Genomic DNA, 12970 nt, shown 5'->3' with positions numbered 1-12970 from the left:
TTGGCACAGTGCAATCGTGAACCCATTGGACTAGAATGCCTAGAATAGAACCAAATGTATATTTTGGGAAGTATTTCGTCCGGTATTTGTTTTTATCATTCACCTCTAATTACCTTGATTTTCACAATTTTTTTGTGGTAAATGTGTACAGCATCGGTTTATTGTTATTCTGGTTAATAAGACAAAATATTCCTTCCCGATATTGTAATTTCAAGTAGGTGTTATGTTATGACTTATCACAACTCTTTTCATTCATTTCAAACATAAAGTAAAAGCTTGTGTTGATGATAACCAATTGATGGTTCATTTTACTTGACTACTAAGAAAACACGTGTATGCGTGTAAGTAAGCAAAAGTGGGACCCGCGGCGGCTGTAAGTCCACTCCGAGGAACTTGGTAATGATTAATGCCTTACCAAAGGGCACTAGTAAGTCCACTTGGTTTTGAACCCGGGTCCTCCCAGTTACGAGACCACTGCTCTATCACTGAGCCATCTCTTGCCATTACATTTTATGATGAAAGGCATTGTCGATGAGATATCCATAATTGTTCGTTACAAAGGAGTATGATTTATTGTGCATTAATGTTTTTGGAATATTTAAATAAGTTTTGCTGAAAGCCACAAAAGCTGGAAAATATCGAAACCAGATACGAGTATATATTTTGTTACCACTGTTGAAACAGGCTTCTTCTGGCATTTACCGGTTGAGCACAATTAGCCTAGTAGGTACATCGGTGATAAATTTGATTTGCATTGTGTCTCGGATACCCTTTACATTTTATAGTATTAAATTGTGCATCAGTATGGACATTAACGTACATTTTGAATATAAACAAAAACGTATCTTTATTATGTTTTTCTTTATTCACCTTAACAGTCGGATGAAACTTCATTAACCGAAAACATTTAAATACGCCGAAAACTGCGTAAAACGCACGATGAATATAGAACCCTCATCGTTCAACGCGAGGCAGTGTTTAAACAATTCAAGGGGAAATCTTGCAAAGTCAACCGGTCCTTGATATATTTTTGATGGCACAAACAATGCCAACGGTCATCTATGTTCAAAGCTCTTAAAGAGTCGTCATATAATATAACTTGCAAATGACACAAAATTGAAAAAAACATATCCATAGTATTATTTCAAATGAATATACATCAATAACAGGTTGAAAATGCGAGATTATCCACCATGTCTGTTGTGCACACTGCCTTGCATTGAACGATGAGGGCTCCATATTCAATCGTGCGTTATTCGCCGTTCTCCGTGTATTTACCTGTGCTCGGTTTTCCGAAGTTTAGTCAGACTGGTTGATATGAACTTGCATATGTGTTGTTGCGACTATATTTGATTACATAATAGGATCGATACTTTCTGAATCGGTGGTAAGGTATTGAATTACGAAAGTAAAATCCCAAAGGTAATTTCATCTTGAAAAGAGTTCTCAAAATAAAGTTGAGTTCTGGTCATGCGATTGTATTGTGAAAGAAACGGTGTGGAATCGATAAGAAAAAATAAATCATTTAGCAATTAAGTATTACTGTGTGCTGCAAGGTTCTGGAATCATCCAAAATAATGATAAGAAATTTGGCCTAGTCGTGGTAAAGTAATAACCACTGTACACAGAAAGATGTATATGGGACTACACAAACATGTGGCATACAAACGTGGGCCTCATTTTTAAGCTGTTACCTGTCATATTTAGAATATGAAGGCATTTGAAGAGCCATGCTTTTCAGGGAACATTTTTTAACTGGTGTTCTTCCACACATGCATAATAACAATGATATTGCTGACACATCATTTTTCACATCTCCCAAGCGGAACTCAACCTTCTCTTTAACTCCGATGATATTTGTTCAAATCACAGTATATAATGAAATCAACTGTACACAAAGTTCCAACTCATATCATTCCATCACTCCATTCAATGACACAAAATTAGTTCTTCTGCTTGAAGAACAAAATTATCGACAAGACTGTGAAAGACAAAGTTCATGATCATTAATGCTATCTTTATTTTGGTAATAAAAAGAACAAGACAATTTGACAAAGACAATGAGTGATGAAATATTTTATGGGATAAAACTATCTGGTTTAAAAAGGTCAAGTAAAACCATCTATTATATGTATATAAATGGGAAGGCTGAATAAATGATGTCCATTGATAAACAGAACGAGTTACTTTAAATGAGATGTTTTTGTTAATGAATGGATAAGTTACGATTACGAAAATATTTTGTATCAAAAATAGAAATAAAAGGTGACGAATATCATCAAATGCATTTCTTAAAAAGAAACACACGTTTCGATCTCAATTAAAAGAATTGATCTATAAATATTTTATTTCCATACTTCCTGTGCATGTAGTCATTGAGAAATTAATGTGTTTATGTAATAACGTTAAAATATTCTTTAAATATCCATTTACCCTGTTTAATGTAGACGATTCAAAACATTAAATTATTTCTTAGCCTCGACTGCTTATATTCATAAAAATGCCCCAAAATCTAACAATAAAAAAAACAACAAAATATTCCCCAAGCATGAAACAATAATTTTCGATATCATGAGACTTGGTAGGAAATATTTTGGAGAATTGGGGTAAGGTTTAGATTGGGGTTGAAGTGTTACAAAAACATGTTTTCTTATCCCTGTTAAGCCCTGTCACATTTGTACCATAAACATATTTTAAAGACATTTTTAAAAAACTTCATAAATACACTCATTGTGCGCATTAAAAATAAAATATTGCTGTAGTGTAGACAATGCTATGAGAACATATAAACCTTTGGCGTTTTGATGATAACATTTTTAAAACATCAGGTAGACCAGCTACATAAAATATAAAAACAGTTTCCAATTACATCATAATGCTTAGCATCCGTGCTATCATGACCAAAAATACTATGTAGAATAAAATGTAAAAAAGTTAAATACAACCATAAATTCACATCGTTATATGCGTATATATCTTACATGTATCTTGTGTTCAGTGAAAGCAAATAGTTTTTTGTGCAAAGCAACTACATTGTACATGTATTTCGAGAATTCAAATTAAACTTAGATTATGAGCAGGTGTCAGCTCATAATGATTTCGTCGATCAAATTAATTTTTTTATTTCTAAATCGAAAACTGTTTCAATTTGTTCCGAGGCAACTCTGAACACGAAACTGCATCGCAACTTTTGAAGAGTTCTGAAGTTTACAAACAGGTTCAATGCAGGTATTACGTTTATAACAAGGCAAGGAAGTTTGCCCCATACTACATCAAAGATTTGTGTAAACCTAATGAACTGTGAGGCCTTGGCAACCCAAATATAGACGACATCACACAAAATATGAAGAAATGCATACACAATGTTAATTGATTTCTAACGTACGGAACACAACAGATTAAATACCCTGGACCTACCACACAGAAATGATGTCATTATTGTCTCAAAAAACGGTTGCAAACATCAAACTATCTATGGCAATGTTGTATCGGTACAATTGGTATAGAAACTACACTTGCACGCGTGTATACGTAACAAGTTTCAGTATTAGGCCTATACAAAAAATATATGTTGTATACTTGTATTGCCCTTTGCGACCGACCCAAATATCTTGAAATCTACGGTCGGTTAAAAAAAAATGTATTGAAGCATTTAAAACTGAAAAATATCAGCCCAAAGAGGGAGTAAAAAAAAAATATTTAAACAAAAATTTAAAACAAAAATTCCGACCGACTGACCCATGTTTTGGAACCTGAAGGGCAATACAACATCTTTTTTTAAAGGCCTTATGGCGCTTTGGTACTCTGGATGAACAGCCGTCGTCTATACCAGGCGTGATTTTAATTGCGTTATTACCAACGCCAATCACCAATCGAGGCTATGACAGAAATCAGGCATTACGCCAGGAATTCAACAAAACGTGTAATCTGTTCTGTTTGCAATCATTCTCGGTCCGATATCATTCTCGGCTGGTGCGTCAAAGACGACTAGCGTGAATTGCTGACCGAGTCCTAAGTCATGCAAATGACGCCACGTGTGAAGCGTACTTTAGATGTACTGCGTAATAGCTCTCTCATATCGTAGAGGGCCTGCTCTTCATAAATGTAAATAATCACGTGCGTAAAATAATAGAAGAAGCATACCTTTAGTAGACCCAATTCCTCCGGGAACGGTCGATAAACGTTCAACTTTCATTCAGGAACAAGTTTGAATTGAAAAATCAATGTTCTCTCCGTTCTGGTTCTGTTTTAGGTTTAAAACCCGGGTCACACCAACGGACCGAAACCAGACCGAGCGAATTTAGATTATCAAGTCTGTCAGGAGTCAGTTTGGCCGTGCACATGGGCTGGTGTACTATATGATAGTATAGGCATTATGACTCTAGTTTAAGCATAACTTTTCGTTAGTAAACCACACTAATCACAACCTGGAGAGACTGATCATACCTACGCTCGGCTGGAATCATGTGGCCGTATTGTTCTACAAGATCTCCATAATTTTGTCCATATCTTGAACAACTGGTCGGTGTTTGGTAGCTCACAGCGGGCTATGTTCGTCGGGGACACCAAAACACCAGGACCACACCTAGGAGCAACCCTACCAAGCTTAATACCCGTAGCACCGTGATAGAAGACTGCTTCTGTCGGAAATGTACCACCAGCCCAATCTATAATAAGAGAATTAACACAACAAAAATGAAAAGTGTAGTTTACAAGAGAGTATCTATACAAAATATTAAAAAAGTCGTTTAACTTACAAAAATAACTCAATTCTGAGGTATTCTTATTACGCTTTGCAACGAAGTGCATTGAAGTATTTTTGATCTAAATTTTTGTTTAACATCCTGAAGTTTTACATTCATTGATCTGTGTAAGAAGTTGATGATAAATTAGATGACATCGTTTCCTCTTGGGCTGTTGGCAAACGGCTGGGTTTTTAAAAGTTTCTCCAGAAGCTATCAATTCACGGTAAAATATATCGCATTATATTCTTACTCGACTTACTATGAAGATGACTCTTTTTAATGTTAAAGGGAAATCCAACCCTTGTAACAAGTTCATTAGTAGGAAAGCAGATTAATAACAGAAATAGAGTGGCGAAGTTTGAAATAAATCGGACCAATAATAAGAAAGTTGTGAATGTTTGAAATATGAGATCGCTAAGTCTATGCTAATCTCAAGTTTGGTCAGTGAGTCGTGATGTAGACGCGGATAGCTCTCCCGTTTGTCGTGTACAAAATTATCACTAATTTATTTTTTTCCACTAAAAAGCCTTCTCCGTCGGGGCGCTACTTAAAATATATTATATCATTATTGGTCCTCTATAGAGAATGTACCCTCCAGAGCCACATATCTTTAAAATTGTGTGTATAGGAACAAATGGGAAACAGAGACATTACCGATTCAGCCAATTTGAAGTCCCCATACCTGTAGGGATTAAAACTTCACAACTTCCTCGTTTTGTGTCCGATTTCATTCAAACTCTCACAAGTCTACTTCTCTGATTGCCATGCTGTCCTCTAAGTAGTTTGCTATCAATGTTGGATTTCCCTTTAAGTATGCAATTTGTCAAATACGATATTTTTTTCATGTGAAGACCGGAAAGTAAGGAAAACCTCTGAGGCATTCTTCAGACTGGTGTCAAGCACGTCATTTCCATCAATCAGTTGCACTATCAATGGAATTATTTCATATTACTCTTCAAGACAACAACAGCCAAACTGTTGCAAACCAGACAGTCCTTTTCAGGACTACTCACATGGTGAAACAGCAATTAATATTTAATTTCATTTATTTTCATATTTCTCATGTTACATATACATTTCAAATAAAGAGCAAGTTGTTTTTCAATGATACATAATACATAACATAAAAATAAGTGGTCAATATAGAGTACTGATTTAACTGGGAGAAATATGATGGGACCTACATGAAAGCAAACTTGGAAAGCTGTAGGCCCCGGTGAAATAGTTTGTGGTAATGAATGGAGGACGGCTATAAATAGTGACCAGTCTAAATGAATCAAAAGATAAAAAGAGAAACAAAAAAGAAACATGCGGTGGTGCTGTTTATAGTGCCCCTTCCTTTCTTACAGTGCAGATACAAGTACACATACTTAAATTCTTCCTGTTTTCACGAAGTGACGGTAGTGAGGAAATTCCGCACTCAAATTGTATGGGATTACCATTCACTACCGTCACTTCGTGAAAATAGGGACGAATTATTGTACAATAGGTGCTCAGCTGGTAAACAAACATTACATATATGAATGAAAGAAGAATAGTATTGTCACCATTCACGGTAAAATTTCTTACCCATCCTCCTTGGTCGATGATCCATCTGGCAAGCCTCTTCCGAACCAACTTCTGCAATGCGTCTACCAGTGCGTTAGCCTGGCTGTGCTGACCCTGCTTCACGCACTCAACGATGAGGGCGCCTGTCAGGGTGTACAAGGCTACGATTCTTGCCCACGTGATACCTATATACGAATAAATAAAAAGCGAGATTATCATAACATTAGCAGCTTACGAATAACAGTTATGCTTTAAAGGGGGTATCTCACTGAGCGGCGAAATTCAATGCTTTTGAAAAGGTTTCGAATTTTGGATTCGCCAACTTTTCTGAGGAATGTTGGCGAAACTCAGGGTTCGCCTCTGTGACGTTTAGCGATGTTTAGCGACAATAAGCAATATTTGAACGAATGTTTGCGAGAAGATAAGCAACTATTTGCCAATCCTTTGCCACGACTTATGAATGTTTGGGACCTTTTGCTAACGCCTGGTACTCAATGGGTCAATTTCATATAGGAACAATAATTATGGTCACGTGTATACCGTATTACAACCGTTTGCAAAGGCTTACGACTGTTTTCCAAACGCTTGCAACTGTTTGCGGAAAGATAAATTCTTTGCGACAAGAAAAACTGTTTGCGACAATGAAAACTGTTTGCGAACTTTCTTGCAACCATATTTTATAGTATTAACCAATACCGACTGACGTTTAAAGTAACAGCTAGAACCATGTGATGCATCGCAGGTTTTTTGTAAGCCGAATTCCAATTCGTTACAACTTGTCCTCCCTCCTGATGCAGCCCGATAAAGAATTGTTTTGTCAAATTAATCTACTTTTCTAAACGAGCCAGTTTTTTAACTGTTCAGGTTAAGCTTTCGCCACAACTGGCAGTGCATCTCTTCTGCGAATCGCAGTGGTCGGCCTACAATCCGCATCTGCTTAAGACACACGGTGAGTTATAACCATAATAGCATTAAACATTTTGTATTTTACTTGACTATTCTTACGGCATTAAAACAAAATTATGTTCAAACTATCATGATCACTAAGTGGACGACATTCAATGATCATTGCGATACTATAATGTTACAAGTTTGTAACCAAGATGAATGCTGGCATACAACAAGCCATACTTTGTTATTTCTACATCATTATTCTTGTATTCACGAAACCATAACATAAAAATGAAGGCCTTCTTGTTAGGCTTTATCTGACATGACCATGAATTACCTTTCCTGAATATATCTGCTCCAACTGTATTGTAGACACTAAGGATATTGGCTGGCGACTGGAAGTTGAGTTGTAATTGTTCAGTAATGTCCTCATACAAATACGGGAAGCACTTTTCAAATTCTGTGGCCACCTTGATGAGTTCCTTAGACACATCAGATGGTCCGATCCCAGGATCACCGAACCTGGTCTTCACTTGACCCGACTGGGCATCTCTCTCCGCCTTCTGCCTCAAGAACTGTATCTGATGGGGACCTCGCTTTCCTGCTTTCCCGTAGATGTCTCTGGACAGGAGTTTGTGCTTTCTGAGTTTCACGTAGGCATAGTCTCGGCACAGGACTTTCGCTTGGTTGACAACGTCATCTTCTGTCGGAGGGCTGTGGAGGAGTCTACGGCTGCGGATACTGACTTTCTCGTTGAGCCGTTGACCCAGCTGGTAGAGACCATTGGAAGAGTGTTTGAGATGGCAGGAGAGGAAATGGATGTGGTGCCGGCAGGTGTCCAGGAGACCCTCGCGCAAGTGAGTCAGGATGTCTGTCTTGAGGTAGTCCATCGCTGCACCATCCACCAACCTGTTCCAAAGATCATCAAATCAATAAGAGGGTCACGGTCATGAATGACATGAAATCCTTTTCAACATGTTCTGATATTCCGCTTTAAAAAATGATAAAAATCATGAGGAAGCGAATATGAATGTTATAATTGGTTTATCATCGTTATAGACATCTAGGAAAATAAATAAACTAGAACATCACGACATACCAGAGCCCCGTTGCATACAACTTACCACCCATGGCAAATTTTCCATCACTATCAAATACCGTGGCAACACCACTCAACAGCTAATCAAATCAAGGTCTCCGTGGAGGTTGGCATGGAAAAGTTACCATCAATGCTAAGTTTTAAGCAACGGGGCACTGAAAGGGAATGATTTAGATATATTCCATAATAGTCGGTTGTTCTTACCTATGAACTATATTACTGATTCTGGACAGGCGTTCAGGTATGATCAATGGCTTTGCAAAGATCAGATAGGTAATCTAAAACAAATAAGATCTTCAGAGAACAGCGACTGAACAAATAGTTCTACCGCGAATATCAACAAAGACTGTCACTAATACCACGGGTAGCAAACAGTTCCAAGGGATCAGGACACGAATCCCAACAACTCATGTGTGTTTGAGAGGCAGTGTACACCCTGTTCAAGAGTGAATATTCCTTCGTCTCCTGGAATGATTGTTAGATATATATATATATATATATATATATATATGTATATATGTATATGAAAGGAAATGGTTCTTCGTTAAACTTAACGTAGTTATCATGTAAGTATGATGATAGATGATAGAAATAAGAAGTGTAGATTACCTATGTGTGGGTGAAACGAAGGGGCGATAAAACATCTCTTTGATTTATCTACGGTCTACAAACACGGAAATATGCGAGAGAGAAAAGAAAAAAGAGGGAGAGAGAGTGAAAGAAAGAGAAAGAAGGAAAAAACAGGCCGCCATTGATTTAAACAGGAAGCATGCCTGCGTAGGAAATTTTCTTTGAGAGATGAAGTGAAAAGCAAGGGTCATTGTATTTTCTGAACGAAATTTGAAATGAATTTTGCCCGTATTTAATAACATAAATTATATTCAAGACACACGGATTACTTGTACTGTAAACGACTTATAACTGAGCGGACACTGGCCCAACACAAAGGCAGGGGCAAACACAAGATTGTCAGAAAGGGGGAGGGACATTACTTTTTTCCCCGATCGTGATTATATTCCGCAGATCATTTTTTTCCCCCGGAAATCCCGCAACCATCTCCAGTCGCAAACAAGTTAGAAAAAACACCTCTGAAAAGGAAGAAAAAAAAAAGAGGTTGAACATTCTTTTTTTTTCCTCTTCATTTTCGGGGGTGCTGTTTCTTACTCATTGTCACGACAGAAAATATTCCACGGTCCGAAAGAGGGCTACCGGTCTCTTTTAAGAGTCCTACGTACTGTTGAAGAATGCCAGTTTACATGTTTCTTCTCCTCGATAAAGGAACCCCAAACTCCTAAAGGGCAAGTCCACTCCAAAAATAACTTACTTTTAATAAAAGCAGAAAAATCAGACAAACCAATCAAAAAAAGTTTGAGCAAAATTGGATTACTAAAAAAAAAGTTATGAATTTTTAATGACTATGAAAATCACAAGAGAAATTGGCAACTCACTCATGAGTCTATGACGTCATTGCCTCACTATCCACCAATAATTGTTTTCTTTATATTGATAATATAAATTTCTTATTTTCCCCCTAAAAATCTTACTTCCTTACACCAGAATCCAAGTTATATTGAGAGTAATATGTTTTTGTGTGGATGCACTAATATTATTTTATTTCTTCACATAAATCATGAACAATTTGAATTTGTATAATTTTTGGTGAGGACGTTTAGGGAACTTCCTTCTCTTGTGGGCTTATTAGTGTCTAACTTTATTCATATTAACCATTTTTTTTCATATTACAACCCTCATACCAATCGATGTTGTCAAATTACAAGATAACATTTCATAACAAGGGTTGTTGTGGTAAAATCTGTTGCCTTCACGCTGAGATATGAAAGCTATTCACTACCAGTAATTTTGTCCCGCTGTCATATCTATTGCATTTTATGGAAATCAGAATGGTAGGTAGTGGTGGGAGAGAGAGAGAGAGAGAGAGGGAAAGTCAACAACACCCATGCGGAAATATGTGTACAAGCCAACTACCGTCATATATTCTATAATTCATGCATACATGGATTTGTTTTCTTCTCCAGGCAAACAATCAAGGTTAAGTGATATATTTGTTTCCCTAACCACGTTAAATGAATACACAATCTGCTTGTAAGAAGTTTCAAAGGAATCTGGAATAAACTATCACTGCCTCTTTCTTCCGAAAGAATGTCTTCTCCTTTCTCTGATCATAAAACAAAAAGAAAGTCATTTAATTTGTGTTATAAAAATATGCCCCTAGAACTTAGAGCGTTATTTGCTTTAATCAATCACCCCTTCTCTTGTATAGGTGTAGACCATTTACAAATCCAGATGATATGTGAGTGAATCTCATAGCTTCTAATCAAAATTTTAGAGAGGATATTTAAGCAAGCGATGGGGCGAGGTAAACAGCAAAAACAGACACTTGCCACCCCTCCCCCCCCCCAAAAAAAAAAAAAACACACACACACACACCAGTATATAAAAGATATGTAATCATTTTGCTTCTCGGATAATTCGACAACATAATTCTACCTCGGAGAAACAATGCCATGACCTTTGCCCTTCATTTCCTCAGCGAATTTCATAGGTCTATGATATTTGTTCGTATATTTTAAAAGCCACTATGGTCTCGTACGTTGTTGTATTGGTATTATGATCTACCACTTGTGACATCGCTAATAATATCGCAATGGTGGCCGGTGTTTGTGTATATTTAAAGCAGATAATAATAATAATAATAATAATAATAATACATATGATTTATAAGGCACCAAATCCACTTGACAGTCAAATGCTCAAGGCGCAGCTTGTGCAAAAGATGAAATACATACATGATGCATTTATACAAAGTGCGATAAGAAAGGTACAGACATGAAAGGTAATGGTAATCAATTATAAGCTAAATTAAACAGATATTTCTTAAGATTGTTTTTTAACACCTCAGCAGAACTGCTATTCTTAACCCATTGAGGGAGAGTATTCCATAACGAAGGCCCAGCATGAGCGAAGGTTCGTTCCCCCCACTTTGTTTTAACCCTAGGAGTAACAAGTAAGCCAGAATTTTGAGAACGTAGCTGTCTAGAAGGAAAGTAATGTAAAGATAAGTGTCTTAATGGAGACAGTTATTCACTTGAAGGCGGAACAACATAGATGTAATTGTGCCTGCCAAACTCATCACGGAAATACGTTATCACAACAGTTCCTTGAGACTGATCCTTCGAGTTCGACTAATATCCATGTATAGTTCACGTGGTACAGGCTATAGGACTGCACGAATGGTATTATACCATGAGCACATAATATCACGAGGGTGTAAATAAACCGTTCAAATACACAAATATATATATACACTGGAATTCGATCACACAATCTGTGTGGCAAAATATGGGAAGTGTTCTGGTAAAATAAGTGGTAAAATTTAGAGCCCATAATTTTATAGCCGTGATAACAGTACACCGGTCTACATGAAGGTCTACAAAAAAGACCATGCAATTGAACAGGTTGACAGTTTTCAGTGCTTGCATTGCTAGCGTAACTTTTTTTTTGTTGGTGGGGGGGGGAGGGTAGGGAGGGGGGTTAAGTTTGAAATATACGTACATGTCCGTCCAATATCTTTGCACAAGGAAATTACTTTCAGCACATGCAGCCTAGATGTTGGCATCGACCATGGAACCATGCATACACGTAGCCTATTCTGAGTAGCAGTAGGCCTACCAGTACAAATTATACCAGAACTATAGGTTATACTAGGACATCAAAATAATTGTTTTGATTTATCGAGTACATGCACGAATGGGCTTACCTCCAAATGTTGTCCCGTGAATTTTGAACGAAGTTATTCACCACTACATGCGACGTTATGTGCGATGTCACTGGCAGGAAAACGCTGGTATATAATGGAGTGTGTACCGTCAAGTTAGCACAGGTGGTTGTTTTCGACGTCTGTCGTCTGCAAAGCGAAGATATAAGTGGTATTATAACCCGTTTAGAAAACACACACGGAAGACCAATCCGCATTCCGAGGTCACTTGAAAACAAACACCGTTTGACAAAAGAACCGCGGGAAAAGACCCGGCCGAGTGTGGTGCCACAAAGGACGCAGGTGAGTCTATGCACATAGAACGTATTGTGTGCTCGTATGGGAGACTGATTTCGCGAGAGGAGCAGCTGTGTTATGACGTCAAAAACAGCCTGCATAGTAGAAGATGTTATGAATTATTGAACTGAGCATTGACAAGATTATCGATTTTGGTCAGCTTCCAGCACTTTTCTAACCCTCAAGTTTGCGTGGAACATATTATCTGGTAACTTATGTCTCACCTCTCTGATCATATCGAATATCATTTTCCAAATTTTTACTTGAGGCTATGTTATAATTTATTTGTTTGTTTTGTTTTGTTTTTGTGGGGAGGGGATCGAAGGCAGTATTTTGAAGAGAATATTTCCGAAGCATGTAAGATCTGTAAATTAGACTAAGTTCTTATGGCAGCTGGAAATATACCAAGAAAATCCATTGAAATAAAGATCAATATAGATACGAAACCCTTTCATCCGATTGCTGTGACGTAATTAAAGTTGCGTTTAGTCAAGGGCACTGGCTATTGACAAATTTAAATGCAAGTGAGCGAAGGGGTCGAGCGGGAGGATTTCGGGATGTTTCTTCGTCTAGCTAGCGCCCCCCCCCCTCCCACTCAGTGTTATTTAGGGTACG

General features: G+C 37.4%; 1 protein-coding gene across 1 annotated transcript; it reads right to left on the bottom strand.

The window, feature by feature from the left end:
• Positions 1-3699: 3699 nt before the first annotated feature.
• LOC576679 lies at positions 3700-12370 on the bottom strand. Its single transcript, XM_776960.5, has 4 exons — positions 12062-12370; positions 7522-8093; positions 6315-6478; positions 3700-4667 (listed from the first exon to the last, which is right to left on the bottom strand). The coding sequence occupies exons 1-4, from the start codon at positions 12274-12276 to the stop codon at positions 4548-4550; spliced, it is 1071 nt and encodes a 356-aa protein (XP_782053.2). The 5' UTR covers positions 12277-12370; the 3' UTR covers positions 3700-4547.
• Positions 12371-12970: the final 600 nt, after the last annotated feature.

Source organism: Strongylocentrotus purpuratus, unplaced genomic scaffold (assembly GCF_000002235.5).
Source record: "Strongylocentrotus purpuratus isolate Spur 01 unplaced genomic scaffold, Spur_5.0 spur5_scaffold_12, whole genome shotgun sequence".
NCBI classification, from domain to species: Eukaryota; Metazoa; Echinodermata; class Echinoidea; order Camarodonta; family Strongylocentrotidae; genus Strongylocentrotus; species Strongylocentrotus purpuratus.
The sequence above is the reverse complement of the archived record's forward strand: the minus strand, read 5'-3'. Positions and strand labels throughout refer to the sequence as shown.

What these genes read in the sequence shown, in the direction of transcription:
- LOC576679 (XM_776960.5), bottom strand. Translation starts at nt 12,276, where the DNA reads ATGCGGATTGGTCTTCCGTGTGTGTTTTCTAAACGGGTTATAATACCA. An exon ending in TCACGGGACAACATTTGGAG is followed by an intron (nt 8,094 to 12,061) that starts GTAAGCCCATTC and finishes TCTTTGGAACAG; the next exon opens with GTTGGTGGATGGTGCAGCGA. An exon ending in AGCAGATATATTCAGGAAAG is followed by an intron (nt 6,479 to 7,521) that starts GTAATTCATGGT and finishes ATTCGTATATAG; the next exon opens with GTATCACGTGGGCAAGAATC.